General features: G+C 49.7%; 9 protein-coding genes across 9 annotated transcripts; 6 read left to right on the top strand and 3 right to left on the bottom strand.

The window, feature by feature from the left end:
* Positions 1-13: 13 nt before the first annotated feature.
* N7506_006932 (aminopeptidase P family protein) lies at positions 14-1,998 on the top strand (the record flags this gene model as incomplete). The annotated part of the gene is made up of 10 exons (XM_056956225.1): positions 14-206; positions 268-432; positions 502-662; positions 722-1,114; positions 1,164-1,207; positions 1,263-1,296; positions 1,350-1,571; positions 1,621-1,739; positions 1,794-1,920; positions 1,969-1,998. 10 exons carry the CDS (start codon positions 14-16, stop codon positions 1,996-1,998), a joined length of 1,488 nt encoding a protein of 495 aa, XP_056810559.1.
* Positions 1,999-2,657: 659 nt separating this feature from the next.
* On the top strand, positions 2,658-4,912 carry N7506_006933 (protein serine/threonine kinase activating protein nimO; the record flags this gene model as incomplete). The annotated part of the gene is made up of 3 exons (XM_056956226.1): positions 2,658-3,143; positions 3,265-4,734; positions 4,793-4,912. 3 exons carry the CDS (start codon positions 2,658-2,660, stop codon positions 4,910-4,912), a joined length of 2,076 nt encoding a protein of 691 aa, XP_056810560.1.
* Positions 4,913-6,276: 1,364 nt separating this feature from the next.
* N7506_006934 (3-methyl-2-oxobutanoate hydroxymethyltransferase ECM31) lies at positions 6,277-7,391 on the top strand (the record flags this gene model as incomplete). Its single annotated transcript, XM_056956227.1, has 2 exons — positions 6,277-6,714; positions 6,768-7,391. 2 exons carry the CDS (start codon positions 6,277-6,279, stop codon positions 7,389-7,391), a joined length of 1,062 nt encoding a protein of 353 aa, XP_056810561.1.
* A 106-nt stretch (positions 7,392-7,497) lies between these two features.
* N7506_006935 (ubiquitin-like protein ATG12) lies at positions 7,498-8,112 on the bottom strand (the record flags this gene model as incomplete). The annotated part of the gene is made up of 3 exons (XM_056956228.1): positions 7,498-7,557; positions 7,638-7,837; positions 7,887-8,112. The coding sequence occupies 3 exons, from the start codon at positions 8,110-8,112 to the stop codon at positions 7,498-7,500; spliced, it is 486 nt and encodes a 161-aa protein (XP_056810562.1).
* An 812-nt stretch (positions 8,113-8,924) lies between these two features.
* Positions 8,925-10,334, top strand: N7506_006936 (uncharacterized protein; the record flags this gene model as incomplete). Its single annotated transcript, XM_056956229.1, has 2 exons — positions 8,925-9,722; positions 9,774-10,334. 2 exons carry the CDS (start codon positions 8,925-8,927, stop codon positions 10,332-10,334), a joined length of 1,359 nt encoding a protein of 452 aa, XP_056810563.1.
* Positions 10,335-10,429: 95 nt separating this feature from the next.
* On the bottom strand, positions 10,430-11,478 carry N7506_006937 (uncharacterized protein; the record flags this gene model as incomplete). The annotated part of the gene is made up of 2 exons (XM_056956230.1): positions 10,430-10,865; positions 10,922-11,478. 2 exons carry the CDS (start codon positions 11,476-11,478, stop codon positions 10,430-10,432), a joined length of 993 nt encoding a protein of 330 aa, XP_056810564.1.
* Positions 11,479-11,978: 500 nt separating this feature from the next.
* On the bottom strand, positions 11,979-12,668 carry N7506_006938 (uncharacterized protein; the record flags this gene model as incomplete). The annotated part of the gene is made up of 1 exon (XM_056956231.1): positions 11,979-12,668. One exon carries the CDS (start codon positions 12,666-12,668, stop codon positions 11,979-11,981), a length of 690 nt encoding a protein of 229 aa, XP_056810565.1.
* Positions 12,669-13,120: 452 nt separating this feature from the next.
* On the top strand, positions 13,121-14,147 carry N7506_006939 (SIR2 family NAD-dependent protein deacylase; the record flags this gene model as incomplete). Its single annotated transcript, XM_056956232.1, has 2 exons — positions 13,121-13,460; positions 13,528-14,147. 2 exons carry the CDS (start codon positions 13,121-13,123, stop codon positions 14,145-14,147), a joined length of 960 nt encoding a protein of 319 aa, XP_056810566.1.
* A 644-nt stretch (positions 14,148-14,791) lies between these two features.
* On the top strand, positions 14,792-17,302 carry N7506_006940 (uncharacterized protein; the record flags this gene model as incomplete). The annotated part of the gene is made up of 14 exons (XM_056956233.1): positions 14,792-14,906; positions 14,963-14,996; positions 15,052-15,101; positions 15,162-15,256; positions 15,306-15,451; positions 15,505-15,688; positions 15,748-15,817; positions 15,868-16,152; positions 16,205-16,255; positions 16,314-16,621; positions 16,675-16,775; positions 16,833-17,005; positions 17,061-17,223; positions 17,275-17,302. 14 exons carry the CDS (start codon positions 14,792-14,794, stop codon positions 17,300-17,302), a joined length of 1,803 nt encoding a protein of 600 aa, XP_056810567.1.
* Between the last annotated feature and the right edge of the window lie 207 nt (positions 17,303-17,509).

Here is a 17,509-nt window from a genome sequence, read left to right on the forward strand (position 1 = left end):
CTTGGTGAACAGCATGGCGACATGCAGGATCCTCGCTCGCCAGTGTGCGCTGCATATGCGATACAGGCCTCTGACTCACTCGCTCCGTCAATTGCCTAGACGCAACCCCCTCCCCCGAAGCTATGCAACCTCGGTGGCCGCCGCGGAACTCAAATTCGGCCAGCCGTTGCATGAAACACATCCCCACATCCTGAGTCCAGGCGAGCGTGCGTCATTGTCTGATTGTAGATCCTCAATTGCGATCAAGCTAACTGACTGGCTATGAAGTGACACCCGGCATCACTGCCCTCGAATATGCTCAGCGCCGCTCCAAACTGGCCAACAAGCTTCCGAAAGGTGCCATTGCGGTGTTGGCTGCTTCCGAGGTCAAGTATCGTGCTTCGGGCATCTTCAATGAATACCGACAAGACTCGAACTTCTTTTACTTGACCGGTGAGTTCAGATAAGATATGAGTTGTATCGCATCAACGGATGGTCAACTGACGATTGCGCGTTGGATAGGGTACAACGAACCAAACGCATTGGCGATCATCGGGAACGACGGCTCGGGCGATAATCACATCTTTCATCTGTATGTCCGGGAAAAGGACGCCAAAGCAGAGCTATGGGATGGCGCACGATCCGGCACTCAGGCTGCCAAAGATGTTTTTAATGCCGATGAGGTACGAGAGCTTGATATGAATACAGCCTGAAGTTGAGTCGAATCTAACCATGACAACAGTCAGGAAACATTGAGCGTGTCGGAGAAATCTTGCCCAGCATTGTCCATGGCGCCACGGAGGTGTACTCGGATATTCCCACATTCGACGGTTCACGATCATCTCTGAACCGGTATTTGTACGGTCCGACAGTCGCATCGGAGAAGCTCAGAAAGGTCGTCGATCACCGCAGAGTCAGGCCATTGAAGCACTTGCTTAATGAGATGAGGGTCACGAAGAGCGAAAATGAGGTTGTGCAGATGCGCCGTTTGGGCCAAGCATCTGGAAGATCTTTCACAGAAGCCATGCGCCAGGATTTCACTCGTGAGAAGGACCTCTACTCATTCTTGGAGTACCAATTTAAGGTCCATGGATGCGACACTAATGCGTTTGTCCCGGTTGTTGCGGGTGGTCAAGTAATTGTCATACAACCCTTCGTATTTGGCTCAATACTAACGTGTCCAGAACGCCTTGGCTATTCACTATACTCGAAACGACGATGTGCTCAAGTATGTCTCCTCTAGTTCACTACCCTGGCCGATGCTTACAATGATTCTTTTCTAGGGATGGTGATCTCGTCCTCGTGGATGGCGGTGGTGTAGGTCCATTTCAAATCAGACGCTTAAATTCCGAACGCTAACACACTCCCAGGAGTGGGGAACCTATATTTCCGATATCACCAGAACTTGGCCGGTCAATGGCAAGTTCACCGATCCCCAACGGGACTTGTACAATGCTGTTCTCAATGTGCACCGCAGTTGTCTCTCATTGTGCCGCGAGGATTCTAATCTCTCGCTGGACAAGCTGCACGGCATCGCCGAAAATGGATTGAGAGATCAGCTCAAGTCGCTTGGTTTCGATGTTTCCGGCGACGTAGGTGCACTCCTCACGTGTGGTAGAGAACACTCGCTGACAAAACTAGGCCCTGAACACTCTTTTCCCCCATCATTTGGGTCACTATGTTGGTCTTGACGTCCACGACTGCCCTGGATATTCCAGAGGCTATGATTTGAAAGCAGGTCAATGTATCACCATTGAACCGTTCGTTTCCCCAGCCTCTTTTACTTCACCCTGAAACACGCTAACTGATGTCAGGGGTATTTACGTTCCCGATGATGAGCGTTGGCCGGCCCACTTCCGCGGTATTGGAATTCGCATCGAGGATAGTGTTTGTGTCGGAGATGAACACCCGATCGTCTTGACCCCGGAGGCCGTCAAGGAAGTAAGTTCTCCAACATCTGCATCGTTGTGTATTGCTAATCTGTGTTAGGTCGAGGACATTGAGGCCCTGCGAAATTAGATATCATGTGTATTGTTAGTAGCCAGATACCCTCGAATATCTATGTACAATAGCATCTAGGCTCGAAGTTATTAAACACGAGCCCCCTTTTAATCTGCATCTGCCGTGCTCCACATGTTTGACATCGCCTTGCCTAGATCACTTTGTTGGTGGCTGGTCTGGGGGTGTTTGTTTGGGCGGAGGCTGGTAGCGGTGGTTGGAGTCGATCGATCACAAAGTTATTTAGGTTATATTGTAAGTCAAGAGGCAAGAAAGCGCCATTAGAGGGAATGAGAGGAGAATGGAGTAAAGGAAAAAAAAGAAGGACGAAAGAATCCTGGTCGCGGTCCAAGAATGCAATGTTGATGTTCATGCTTCGCGCGCTGCCGTTGGTTGTCAGGCCTCCGCTCAAAACAAACTGAGCTCCACACCACACGACTTGCCTTTGCTCTTCTTTCTTCCTCCTCAACTTTCAACCTCGACTCTCCCCAACTTCGAACGCCTGGATTTCTTTTTTTGTTCTGTTCTCTCCTTGTCCCTTGACGTACAATGTTCTTTTAATCTCTTTTCGCTTCGGTAAGACGTGTAGCACGTCGCGTGCTATTCAGTACCCCTCTCCAACTGTTGTTATCTGCAAGTCGACCACTTCGAACGCGTCGACATTGAGTACCTGTTCTCCAATGGCCACTGTATTCGTCCCTCCCTCGCCGCAAACCTCCATGACTATGGCTACTCGTCGCCCTCTCGCAAACGTGCCGAATGCAACAAATTCTCCACATAGGGCAGGTCTCCTGCCAGCGAAGCGTTCTCGGTCAACCCAGATGGAAATCCCGTACGGCCAACCGCCACCCAAGAAACAAGTGATGGAAGGAATGGACTATGAGGCCGGCAGGTCGGCCACCACCAACACACAAAACACGGACTCGAAACTGTTTGCTCGCCGCTCCAACAATGCCGTTCCCAGTGCTTTTGAGAAGAAACTGGTAGCTGCGAGAGAGAAGGAACGCCAACCAGCAGCTAAGCCTGTCAAAGTCGAGAATATGGATTCTATTCGCCAATGGCAGCGCCACTACCGAAAGGCGTTCCCCTCGTTTGTCTTTTACTTCGACAGCATGCCCGAGGAGATGAGGCGAAAGTGCTCTCGACAGGTGATCGCTCTGGGAGCTGTAAGTACCTCCATGCCCCATTCTCGGCACTATGAGCATATGTTCATATGTTTCATTCTGCCGAGATTTCTTCGAGCTCATGCAATGCAAGAAATGTCTCTGACTGAATGTGATATCTTAGCGAGAGGAGAAGTTCTTCTCACGTCTGGTTACCCACGTTGTCACTTCGCGTGCTATTCCCCCTGAACCCCTCGCCACTGATTCAACCAACGGTGAAAGCAATGTTCAAACCGTGAACCCTTCACTTTTAGAGAGAAACGGCGAGCTTCACCTCCACACCCTGAAAACAGACACCCGACGTGAACAAGCGACCAAAGACACCCTCCAGCGCGCTCGGCAAATGGGCATGAAGATCTGGGCTCTCGAGAAGCTGCAGCGTATGATCACAACCATCAACGACAGTGATATTGGTGGTCAGTACGACAACGCTTCACGCAACAAGGGCACCACTGCCGGCCAAGGCAAAGGTGACAACGACCTTTCGCGCGTGCTTCGCCAGGAACTTCTTAACGGACCGTCGGATCGTGACCCATTGGCATCAATGGAGATGTTGACTTTCAAGGGCCCCGTTATCTACATCCACGACATGAATGAAAAGACCAAGCCAGTCCTGGTCCGGGAATACGCCCGTGTTGCCCGACGACAAGATGGAGCATGGCCCCAATTCCGCAGCGCACCACTCGGGAAATGCCCCTTTGTCGATGAACCCCCAAGCAGAAAAGAATATGATCGCCAGCGACGACAGCACAAGGGAAAAAAGGCTGCTGCTGTGAAGGCCGAAACCCGTGCTCCCAAGGAAGAGCCTCTGGCCTATGTGCCCGACGTTGCTCAAGTTGTGGCAGATAAACCTGGACATAAGGAAAAACGCGAAGCCGAGCCTGTCTTTGAAGAACAAGCCTTTGAACCGGAGCCAGTGTTCGAGGAGCATGACTTCGAACCCGAGCAAGGCTATGAGCCCGAGTATGAACGTGACCATGGAAATGGACATGATTATCAACTCGAGAATGGATATGAGCAAACAACAGAGGCCGCTACACCAGTCGCGCACCACGAAGAGCGTATCTCACCACCAATCCAGCCAGCTGGCCAAAAGCAGTCAATGGATGCACCACTGGATGATGTGCATGAGCGAAAGAGCTCAGAAAGTTTTGTTCCGCCTCACTTCCCACGCACCGGGCCCTTCTACACTGGAAACGAGCCCGCGGCTTCTGGCGTTCAGCCGTCTAACATGACCTCCGCCATCCGGTCACAGATGATCTCTTCTACTGCTGCAGCACCTGGTGCAAAGGCTGGTTTGAGTAAAGAGGTACACGGCCTCAAGCGCAAGGTTCTTGAGAAGGGCACTGGTAGCTTCACTGCTGGGTCGATGGTCGCGCCACAACGATCAACAACAGTGCCGATGAAGGACAACCTCAACCCCCCTGGGAAATCCAAACTGTCTTACAACGAACCCCAGGGCTACCATGATCATACCGGCCTCAAACGGCCTAGGGACGAGAAGGATGCCCATCAGAAGAAACCCGAAAGACGAAGGGAGCCTAAGCCTGGATATTGCGAAAATTGCAGGGACAAGTTCGATGACTTCGAAGAGGTAAGACCGAACGAATCAACGTCAATGTTTCCAAACGCGGTACTAACACCCATTATAGCATACCCTCACTCGCAAACATCGCCGCTTTGCCGTCAACTCCACCAACTGGGCAGAGCTCGATTCCCTCCTCGCCGAAATCCAGCGTCCCCTCAAGAATCAATACGAATATCACGAATAGACCTGCTCTTCATCCGGCACGTCATGATTTACTTTGGACCTCGACAGCATCTGTGATCGAATACTTTTTACTTTCTGGTGCAAGTCGAGACTGCATCTTGAATTGCATTTCTTGCCTCACTGCAACTTTCTTACCGCCCGTCATGCCAGACTTGAACCTCACATGCATAATCAACATTCCGGCATAGACGCACATGCATGGTGGCGTTTTCTTTTTTCTTTTTCTTACTTTGCATCAGCACCGTCGACATGACGTCTCGATCTGCTCCATTTGGCCTGTTCTCAGGTCGTCCACTCGTTTCAGCATTTTACTTCTTCCCACTGTATTCAATATCCGATTTTTCACCAGCATTACCTTCGATCCGTCAACCTGTTCGCTGTCGGCAGTTCAAGAACTATTTGAACCGCTCGGTCTCGCGAACAAGCCGTTGACGCTGTTTTCCCAAACAATCGATGCATCCCGCCGCGCCTTTCGCACTATGTCTTGGCCGGCTGGGAATTGCCGAAGGTACAATGGACAAATGCATGAACTTCTGTGTTCTTTCGCATAGCCCCATTACATCGTTCTCCCCGTTTTTGGTCCCACGGGTCCATCTTTCCTATCTCAGCTTTTCCTTGTGTCTTACTGGTGGTGTTTTGTTTTTCGATGACGTTGCCACACAGGTAATTGAGTCTTCAATGAGACTTTCCCCTTCTCGTGACCTTATTTCCCTGAATAAGCATTTATTCGCCTCGATGATCTCTATGCAGCTTGTATTGTGCTAATTGAATTGTCTGCTCCCCATTGAATCGACGTAGAGCACTCCGTAAAGAACTTAAAAGTAAATAATCCCAATGCGGTAATCACCTCGGCGAAATGCAAACGGTAGGCGGTCAATCACTATCTAGGCGGTGAGAGCAACAAAGTAGGATGCATTCTCGGACAGTCTTGGACTTTAGTCTCGAAGCTTGAGGTCTGTCTTCTGTATTGCTCGTATAATACTTTAACGACTGGGCTTCTCGTCTGGTCCAACCGAGATACTCTTTCTGCATGACAAAAATGAGGACTTTGCCCCGCAAACCATCTCGGTACTCGGCACCATAAATCAACGGCAGTAAAACGACAATCTTCAAGAATTTTTGATGATCCCGCCTACCACAAACCAGCACTTTTGGACAAATGAATGGATGAAAGAGGTGGATTGAGAATTGCAAATACACCCTCCGACCAAACCTCTACGAATTCGTACTACGCATACGTGGATTTGTGACGAAAGCCAGCGTGATCGACTTCCCACGCCTCGAGGCGATCATTGGAGCTTGGATCTTCAAGTATCTCACATCAAGCTCTATACTGTACAGATCAAAGAGTGTCATTCAATCATAATGGCCACACCGGGCCCCGTGCTGCGACGAACAGCATTCGCATCCTCATTATTTCGGACGGCAAATGCTACCCGCACGCCTCGTGTACCGCTCCTTTCCTGCCATCGCATACTGCCCTTAGCTTCACAGACCCACTCCGCGCAAATACGACACAGCTCTTATTCAGGGCCGGCGATTGGCGAGAACGGCAAGCCGCGCAAGAAAGTCACCATTCAAACGCTGCAAAATCTTTATAAAAAGGGCGAGCCGATTGCCATGTTAACGGCGCATGACTTTCCAAGTGCACATGTGGCCGATGCTTCGGGAATGGATGTCGTATTGGTGGGCGATAGTTTGGGAATGGTCGCATTGGGCTTGGACAATACGACCGAGGTGGTGATGGACGAGATGATTCTCCATTGTCGGAGTGTAGCGCGGGCCACGAAAAGCGCTTTCATTGTGAGTTGGGTAGCTCCGGGAACTGTGCCATCGGCTAACATTTGATATGATAGATTGGGGATCTACCGATGGGCTCGTATGAAGTCTCCGCCGAACAAGCCATTGAATCTTCATTACGACTTGTGAAGGAAGGTCGGGTGCACGGCGTCAAGATCGAAGGTGGCGAGGAGCTCGGACCTACAATCAAACGCATAACACAGGCCGGTGTCCCGGTGGTGGGTCATGTTGGATTGACACCGCAGCGACAGAATGCCCTAGGTGGATTCCGAGTGCAAGGAAAGACACGAGCTAGCGCCTTGCGACTGCTGCAGGATGCACTGGCGATGCAGGAGGCGGGCGCATTCATGCTTGTTCTTGAAGCTATGCCGTCGGAAGTAGCGGCGATCATCACGGAAAAGCTTCGCATCCCGACTATCGGTATCGGGGCTGGAAATGGCTGCTCGGGCCAGGTTCTCGTGCAGGTGGATATGACGGGCAATTTCCAGCCTGGTCGGTTTGTTCCCAAGTTCGTCAAACAATATGCGGACGTATGGGGGGAGGCTGCGAAGGGTATCTCGCTTTATCGGGATGAGGTCAAAAGTCGCGAGTTTCCTTCGGAGGAGTACACTTATCCCATCACGAAGGAGGAACTTGCCGAGTTTGAGAAGGCCGTGGATGAGGTTTATCGGAAATCATGATTGCATCGAGAGTCTTCTGTTTTTGTTTCTCATCGGCGTTCCATCATGTTGCATAATTCATCGTATATAGCATCGTGCGTGCGGGTGGATTGTCTCAGCCGAATGCTCAGCCGAATGCCGGCGTCATTGAGTAGGCTACGATCAATTGATCGTCGGTCTTGAAGCACTGCATTGTAAAGCAAGATTAGGCCTTTATTCTCATGTTCGCATTTTGAGCCACCAGTAGCTCCAGATAGCTCCACTCACCCTCCATAGTCCACCGACACCTTCATCTAACCCGGGCGCGAACACACTGTTGACATAACAGAAGACCGAGTCGGTGTCTTTGCAATCCAACTTCTTACGCAGAAACTTGACGACCGTTTCAAATTTCTGTGAAGCGCTCACCTTGAACACCTTGCTCTTCAATATTGGCGCTGATGGCAGAGGCTGGAATCGGACGGTGACTGTCATGGTCAGCTGCTGATCTAGCGGTGGCAGATAAGAACACCCCACCTTTGCCAGAGTCGATGCTTTCGACATCTGCCAGAGCCTGTGTCGCATCGCGGGGCAGATTGGTGAGCATGACAGAGGCCGACATGTTCATCGGTAGATCTGCGCCATGGTCGTCTGGTATAGGCGTGTCGGGTGCATCCGTGCTTCGCGGTGGGCGAAAGGGTAGTGTGTTGGGTGCGGGGTTTGGTGAGCCCCTTGGCGAGCTGGAAGGTGAAGCAGGATTCATATCGTTGTTTGTGCTAAGTCGAAATGAAGGGAGGTTGAGGTTGGGTTTAGAAAAGAGTGGGGAGCTTATCGCGCTTTACTCCGTACGGCCTCGTAATCTGAGCCTTGGCTTTGGCTATTGGACAACATCTATACTCTCCGATCTTTTTATATTCCCAAATCCTACTTTGATTGTTATTCTTGAGAGAAATTTCCCTGTATATTTGAAATTTCGAGAATAAAAGAAACAGGATAACCTTGGAAGCTCATAAGGGTGCTTTCGTCTCAAATGTTATTACAATCCACCTTGGTCTGCATTTGGTTGCCTCATGGGACATCCATGAAGTATAAGTAACAATTGAATTAGTGGATCAAGTTTGAAAAAATATGTCTTTGGCATCCTTGTTTGGTTGCCGGGTGAGAGTATTCCGTTGCTGCAATGAGCTTCAAGTGACTCTTGGTCTGGTGAGATATAGTAAAATATACCCTACCTGCGCAGGTCGGGACTCGAAAATAAAGGATAGAACTGAGTTCGAGTGATCGCCTACCGTTAGTTGCTGGGTGAAGATGTGTCAAGCTTGAATAGTTCTATATTTACCAACCCAAGTAGGAGAGGGGAGGCAGTCACACATCTTCCTTTTTTTGCTTTCACCTTGCACTTCACTGAGCAGGAAAGAGAGAAGCGTGGCAGAGAAGTGAGTACAAAGTACTTTGGTACCTGAGTATAGCAACAGTCTGACACCACAACAACCTCAGATATCAAAGGGAAAGCACGTTTACTTCGTCATGGAAGCCGCGCCATGCTCTGTGACCACCTTCTATTTCCCCTCGAAGATGTCTAATCTACCCTCCCTCTCTCCTCTGTCTCTGGACAAAACGGAGACATCCACCATGGCACTAGTCTGGCATGGCACGTTCTCATTCGACGGTGTCTACTTCGCCACAACACCCAGCAAAGACCTCCGCATTCGCCGGGCGACGCACGAAAGCCTCTGTGACATTTCCGACCCAAACGGTACATTCGATCACGATCTGGATTGGTATCAGGCACAGCTCATGCACCATGGCCTGCCCCTCTCAAACAATCACGCAACAGCCAAGATGCGCCTTCTCGAAGCCTTCCAAGATGGCACACTGACGGTACCAAAGGGAATTTTGAAACTCGAGCACAACCTGGAGAAGGAATGGAACCGACGTTACTTGCAGACCTCGGGAGCTTTTATTGAAAGAAAAACCAAGGCTGTGGTGGCAAGTGTGGCCCAGAGGAAGTTGAGAGACAAGCTGGGCTCCCCATTCCACTTCAAGTTCCAGAACAACGTTGCAGCAGTCTCAGAGAACCGCGGTCTGAAGAGAAAGGGCGATGTCTTTACTGATCCGCCGGAACAAAAGAGAAATAAATCTCAACACGCAACGGCCAATACTGCGCAGAGGGTTGCACACGCCAACTATGGAGTCACCTTGAGCACGCGTTTCAAGGAGCACAGAACCAGTACGGAACAACAAAGCGGAGTGACATCAACCGGCGACTCAAAGACTGGACTACCAGAAGGTCAGATCATTGTGCGCAGCCGAAACCAGGCCCAGACTGGACACAAGGCTGGCCTTGATGCTCGTGCAGTGGACCCGGGAACGGTGAGACCACTTCGACAAAGATACAAACTTCCATCTAACATAAATCTCTAGAACCAAGTTGACGGATCCACTGATTACTCGGACTTTCCCACACCACCATGTCCCCAAGTCGAACTTGCCCAAGCACCAGCTCAGTCCAGCCTAACACTGCGAAACGGCACTGTGAGGATCTACGACGGCAAATGCGTACTTCACCCACTGGACAGTGATTCCCAGTACGGAGAAGATCCTAATACCGACCGAGACGAAACACTTCCCGTGACCTTTACATTGGGAGAGGGACAATGGTGTGGAATTTGGATGAACGAAATCGGATTCCAAGGATTCCTGCGAGCTTCCGGGGGTATCGTCAGCTTTTCGCCCTACACGTGCCGTGCCATTCATCACGTCCATGCCATTTTAGGAACCGCGTACTTCGAGCTCATCCAAGATGACAGAATCCAACTTTATATCGATTTCGTGGATTGGGGTACCCTGACGATGGATCTTAATTTCACCGGGGTTGGGGCAGATGCATTTGCTCCGGAATTCTTGAAGATGCTCGAAGCTGGTTGGGATCTTTCTAAGCCTGGCATGACTCCACGGGTCAGTCCAAGCAACAATGCCCAGTGAATGACGTTGGTTCACGATAAGATGGATTGGGTTTTCCTCGATGAATTATCGATGCATCATATTAGCTTTCTATGTCTTTGAGTACATTTGATCTATCACCCTGCATGCGCACGCTCTTGAGGATGTGTTAAACAGCGCAACTTTGTATCAGCAAGCACAAATTGAAACGGGGCATCAATAAGCCCAAGTGATTTTTCCCACTGCGGATCTAGATACCACGGCTTGATTAACAACACCTCAAAGGTCGAGGTCTGTGTAATTCGATGTAGCGGCATGAGCCAAGAATCCAGGGACTTGGTGACGTGAGGATACAGATGGATAGTCAATTTCCTCAGATTTGGCATTCTGGTCGCCAAAACCTCACAGCAGGAGTCCCATGTCAGCCCACCAGGATCCGAAAAGCTGAGCTGCACCGTCCGAATCAAATTCAGGCGCTGCGGTAGGAGTGTGTTAGACAAGTCCACGATGGTGGCTGTGTTATTAAAGAGAAACGTATTGTTCTGGTAAATCATGTCGATGGCCTCGGAGTATCTGCATGGAATTAGCTTCCTCATACTCATCCAATAGCCCGGTGAATATCTGCTTACATTAATCGACATGTCTGTAGAAGTGAGACAAAATTCACCCTCCCAGTATCAAACCCCCACTCACGCTCCTCATGCCATCTTGAATCAACGTGTTGGATAGTCTCCAAACACCCACCTGCCGGTCGACGGGCCCTCGATCCCCAGCAGTGGTGGCTACAGGGACAGTAATCGTCACTCTCACTGCAAGCCAATCCTACAATCTTTGAATCGGATTGCTTCCATGTGTGCTGATTTGAGAGTATGATATGCAACCTTTGACTGCAGAGATAATGTTCCCAGATCAATAGTCGGATCTCTGCCGGTAAGTGGCTAAACAAAGGAGATTGATCCTGGTTCAATGTCTGTTGCTCGCGTCGCTTTGAGAGCGATAGTCGCCAGGAACGAGTTGAACATGTTTGTGGACTTTCTTTGGTATTTGGCAGAGGAGGTGTGAGTGCCCTCGGGCGACAGTTGAGGGATTGATCTTCAATATTCTCGCGGTCTTCTTGGTGACTGCGATCTTTTGATCTTATTCTAAGTCGCATCCGCTGGAGATTTTGACGTGGTCTCGATGGCATCATTTCTGGGTACTTGGCGGACGAGGAGCGATGAGTGCTTTGTCATCTGGAGCAGAGTAGAGGGCTTCAGCACTTTCTGGCTGGTAGCAGCACCAAATAAGTATGATTACTACCAGCTAGGCAGCTAGGACGATCGTCAGCAGAGAAGGAAGTACGTCACATGGTCGGGCGTATCTCTCTCGGCCCAGTGGAGCATCTTAGCGTGGGGGCCGGGATTGGAAGTATAGAGATGCTCTCCCTGCGAATCATTAAGATGAAATCATTTTCTGAGATCTGAATGGCCTTTTTTCTTTTCTTGTATAAGGATGAAATGAATTATAATAGATTCAAATGAAACGACCACTACTCCCAACTTCGCCCTACTTCCTCTCCTCACAGAACAAATGAAGGGAGCCAACACTTTTCTAAGTATTTCCAAGCCCATGAAACCCTCAATAGAATTTTGTATTCGGTGGGAGCCCCTCGGCCTGATCATCTCTCTGTGTTCATGAGTCAACACGCTAATTCCTTTCCACATACTTCGTAGGGAGCGACGGAATTCTTACCAATAGTTCGCCCAACCCTTTTATAAGGTCAATTTCGTGATCACAATGAGCCTGTTGCTTAGGTCCAAGCTCAGTGAAGGTCGTTGCAACATCGAAATCAATCCAAACCAGCCGATCGGGTGTTCCACGAACAATGAGCATATTCCCGGGATAGATATCTTCGTGGAAAACGCCAGCTTTATGTATCTCCTTCATACCCTCAATTGCCTGAGGATACAGAGTCTCCGAGTAGTTCACGCAGTTCAACTTTTCGGTATTTGGAAGAAACTCTAGTAATATCGCTTTCGGCTTGAACTTGTCATCAGCGAAATGTCGGAGAGCAGGATCGAACATCATAGGATCTATTCGATCGATGTGGCCGTAGAATTTTGGAACGAAACCGGTCTCGCAGACGCCAGAGCTGAGGAGCTTTTCGTATGCATTAACTTCACAGCGAAAACGGTTCAAGTCACGACCATTTTCGGCATGCCCGGGGTCGCCGTTGTCGTGATAAACCTTCCATGCATAGTTTCGTCCATCCAGGTCTACCTCGAATAATGTAGACGCGTCGGAGCGTGAAATCTCCTTGATGATATGAATTTTGGAGGGATCTATGTTGGATAGCGGAGCGGTTCCTAGAAGCGTTGATGTCCCGTTGGAACTCATCTTTCTCTGCTAAAGAGGGTGGTTAGGGCAGATCAAGCAAAACAAAGGCGTGCGAGTCAAACAACTGGCGGGGTCACATGGAGCCCGAAGCCCAACTTCCGCAAATTAAATCTATCCATTTGCCGCTTTACAATATGCAAAATAGGAAGATCCTCAAGCAAGGGGCGCTTTCAGTGGCGGTTTGTAAGCGCCCTCTTAGAATTGGAAAGACTACTCCGTACGGAGTACAGCTGGAGCTGAAGGTGAGCAGACCTGGAGATCGTCATTTATCCTCCCAGTCTTTCCATTCAATGCAATTTTCAAACGGTCTGTACATAATGATTGTTGTCGGTGTTATGTGCCCTACGAATCAGGCATCGATGCCTTAGTTAACTAAACGGTGACATTTCTTTCATCTCTTTCCCCGCCATTCCCCATCATTTGTCGTAACACCAGCTGGAAATCATCATCCAATGGCCTCAACAGCAAGGGCGATAGTCCCAGCGGCTGATCTTCAGACTTTCACGGAGTACTTAGGAGGATGTAAGCGCATCCTGGCTTTGCTCGGTGCGGGCATCTCTGCATCGTCTGGCCTGCCGACCTTTCGGGGCGCCGGTGGGATGTGGCGCTCGTACGATGCAACCTCTCTCGCAACGCCAGAGGCCTTTGAAGAGAATCCTGGCCTGGTTTGGCAGTTCTACAGCTACCGCCGGCACATGGCTCTCCAGGCTGAGCCGAACAGGGCGCATTACGCCCTAGCGGAACTGGCACGACGAAACGAAGAGTTTGTCACATTGAGCCAGAATGTTGACGGTACGTTTAAACACTTGTGCTTTCTTTCTGCTCATACAGACTGATGAGGTGACGTCATACATCACAGGCCTTTCTCAGCGTGCAAATCATCCATCAAAGCAATTGCATCTCCTTCACGGATCCCTGTTTGATGTCAAATGCTCGGACTTCTTCTGTGACTACGTCCGCCCAAATGACTTCACAGACCCTATTGTCCCTGCTCTGGACATTCCAAAGAAGCTGTCCGGTCTTAACCCATCCTCCAGCGATAAAACAGGCGAGGAAGCGAGCAAGGCTATGAAACAAGCTCTCGTAGCCGATACCGAGGTTGATATCTCGGATTCCAGAAATCCCATCCCCCACATCAAGGAAGAAGACTTGCCACGATGCCCGAAGTGCAAGAAAGGCCTTCTCAGACCCGGAGTTGTGTGGTTCGGGGAAGCGCTGCCCGAGAAAACGATCGATGATGTCGATAAATGGATCGCGAAGGCCCCAGTCGATCTGTGTTTAGTGATCGGCACTAGTTCAAAGGTTTATCCAGCTGCTGGATACGTTGATGAGGCTCGCAAGCAGGGCGCCCGGGTTGCGGTATGCAATATGGACCCCAATGATGTTCCCAGCAGATCCCACAAAGCAGACTGGTTCTTCACTGGAGATGCTGGAGTTATTGTTCCGGAGATACTCAAGAGTGTCATCGGGGAGATTTAAATGGGTCATCGGCAACTCGAATTAAAGGTTTGGCTCGGCCTTGCGCCTATTTATGATACACTGGGTGGTTTCTCTCGGATATTATATGTCATTATTAACCTGCAGCGCATCTATAGTCAACACATGACAGAGGAAATGACAAATCGACATCCATCAGTACCCTCTTTCTATTTTTGCTTTTTCCTCCCCCTCTCAATCCTGTGGGCTGACGTTGTGTACCCGTAGCCTCTCGTCCTATGTGTTGCTCAAAGCCAACAAAGCCTCGCCGAGGACTAATTTATTCCATCGAGCACACACAGCCATGAAGAAATTTCATGATCACTCGTTTGTCTTGGCTATACAAACGGGGGTGGCCGCATCCATTCCGCTCGGGGCGGAACGTAAAGAGGGGTCTTACGGGTATTTCCCGAGGTCGGCTTGCACTTAAGCTAAGGTCCAAGCGAGGCCCGGCATCACGTATATAAGCTATCCAATTCCCTAATTTCGATGTATAACGCCCTTTGCTTTCTTAAATAATAATTGTAAGGAATCAGGTGATTGGCAACATAAGGCGGCATCGTACTGGACATTTCAGCTGGGACTTGGCCCCTTTTCCCCACCGATCATCCCGATTGTTGAGATTTATCCCTGATCAACGAAGCACTATGACGGCGAACACAATTCCTCAGAAACGGAAGAAGACCGACAGCGACGATGAAGCTGAAATTGTCAAAGATGGAGCGCTCACATCTGCTGCGGAGAACTTCTTCGAGGCCTTGAGTATGCACATTCCCAATTTTGACTGCAGATTTGAATGATGCTTACCATAACGATAGCTGAGGCTGGGATCACTCAGTGTTTTGTGAACCTGTAAGTATTGCTTGCCATCAATGGTTGACGCCCTGATTTCTGACCTCTCGTTTAGTGGAAGCGATCATCCAGCTATGTTGGAAGCGATGATCAAGGCTAAGCAAGGTCAGTATTTGCAAACGTCAGGCCCGATAGCCTTAAGCTCATGTGTGTGATTTCGTGAAGAGAACAAAACAAACTTCCCCAACATTATTACATGCCCCTCCGAGCTAGTTGCGCTATCAGCAGCATTGGGATATGCTCAGGCCACCGGACTCCCGGTATGGACAAACACCCTGATCAGATTTGTTTCTAGCTAATTTCCCATAGCAATGTGTCATCGTGCATGTCGACTGTGGAACTCTCGCCTTAGGCCAGTCTATACACAATGCCTCTGTCAGCAGGGTTCCAGTTCTATGCTTTGCCGGATTGAGTCCCTTCACTTCCCGGGGTGAGCTACTGGGTTCACGGACAGAGTAAGTATAGCAGCTCTTTGTATCGAAACAACCATAGCTAATCATAAGAAAAGGTTCATCCACTGGTTGCAAGATGTCCCTGATCAATCTGCAATTGTGCGACAATACTGCAGATACACTGGTGAAATCAAGACCGGACGCAACATCAAGCAGATGGTCCGTCGGGCAATGGAATTCGCTACCTCTGACCCCAAGGGTCCGGCATATCTGATGGCTGCCAGAGAAGTCCTCGAGGATGTAATACCTCCCATTCCCAGATCCAAACGTGACGAATCAGGCTGACAAGATGTATAAAGCGTGTTGGCCCTGAGATTGGTGATGGAGAAGTTGTCAGCCCGATTTCGCCAAGTGCATTGCCAGAGCAAGGTGAAATGACCATTTTCGAGTTTTATACTGCAGTCCACTAACCGAAGCAGAGGTCGAATTGATTGCCAATGCTCTCATTGAAGCACAGCGCCCCCTTGTGCTCACGACTTCTCTGGGACGAAACCTCAAAGCGCCTGCCCTTCTGGCTGAACTCTGTGATAAGCTGCCCATTACGGTTGTTGAGATGGTTGGCTCTGATGTCTGTCTGAGAAGCGATCATGAAGCGTACCGCGGTGTGACCGTCAACACTCACCCTGAAGTTCTCGAAGCCGATGTCATCCTTATCCTTGACTGTGATGTTCCTTGGATTCCTACAGCCGGTACCCCTCGAATAGGTAATTGATCGGAGAGCACTGAGGTTGAATCTATCGCTGACTGATCCTGAAGGCACAAAGATCTTCCACTTAGACGTCGATCCCCTGAAACAACAAATGCCCTGTACGATCAGACTCCGTCTTTTCCTTTTGGTGACTTTTTTCTGACTTGAACTTATCAGTGTTTTCCATCCCGGCAACCCGGAGGCTTAAGGTTGGCTGTGGATACGCACTGCAGCAGATCAACACTTTCTTGGATAAACAGGAACTATCCAAGACTGCCTATGTGCCTCTCTTCGAGCAGCGCTCGAAGAACTATCAATCGTGGAGAAAGACATTGTCTGACTCCGAAAAGCCAACAAATGACGGTGTAGTCAGCGTGCCCTACCTGACCTCGAGACTGCGAAGTATGCTTCCTCAGGATACCATCTACGTTTTGGAGGCTGTGACAAACGCCGGACATCTCATTCACCATTTGAACTTGACCCAGGTTTGTATTGCCCATTGAATGGATATTCAGAAGCGCGTACTGACGATGCCTAGCCCGGAAGCCTTATCGCGAGCGGTGCTGGTGGACTTGGCTGGGGAGGTGGTGCAACACTAGGAGTCAAGCTAGGCAAGCCTGGCGCATTCGTATGCGGAATGTAAGTCACAGAGCCGGTCCTCATCCCGTCGGCCTGTTTAATTGCTAATAAAGCCAGTGTTGGTGACGGTGTCTATCTGTTCTCCCAAATGGAGAGCGTGTATTGGATTGCCAGACGCTACGATATTCCCTTCCTTATGATTGTGCTCAACAACGGTGGTTGGAATGCACCAAAGGTGTCTGCACTTCTCGTGCATAAGGACGGGCTGTCCTCCAAGTCCAACAGACGAGGTGGGTCAATTGAAAGATTGCTACTTTTTAATACAAGATCACTGATTCGCCGCAGACCTTAATATCTCGTTCGATCCCTCGCCGGATTACCCCGGAATTGCGACTGCCGCTGGAAAAGCTTGGGGCGCGACGATCGCGACGCAGGCTGAGCTCGACCCAGCGATCAAGGAGGCAACCACAGTTGTCCAAGGTGGAAAGTGTGCTGTCATTGAGGTTTCGTAAGTCAAAGTATCCGGCCATGTTCTTTTCAACTCTAACACTGATATCAGCGTTCCCTCAATGTGGAAAGAAAACTAGGAACAGAATAGAATCTAGATGCCTGTCCACACCGGGCTTTGCTGTCAAACTAAATCGACTTTCGGGAATGGGACCGGCACTTCCAAGGTTTGCGATAAAAATTTACCAGATGTCAAATCACTAGTCAGGGACAAACAAGATTAGTTTTGTCGATCGAAATCGAATCCATAATTCTGTACGGCATCATTGGCCAGAGAGTTGAGGTGG

The sequence above is a fragment of the Penicillium brevicompactum genome (assembly GCF_028827555.1).
Source record: "Penicillium brevicompactum strain IBT 35665 chromosome Unknown utg000005l_segment0_segment0, whole genome shotgun sequence".
NCBI lineage: Eukaryota > Fungi > Ascomycota > Eurotiomycetes > Eurotiales > Aspergillaceae > Penicillium > Penicillium brevicompactum.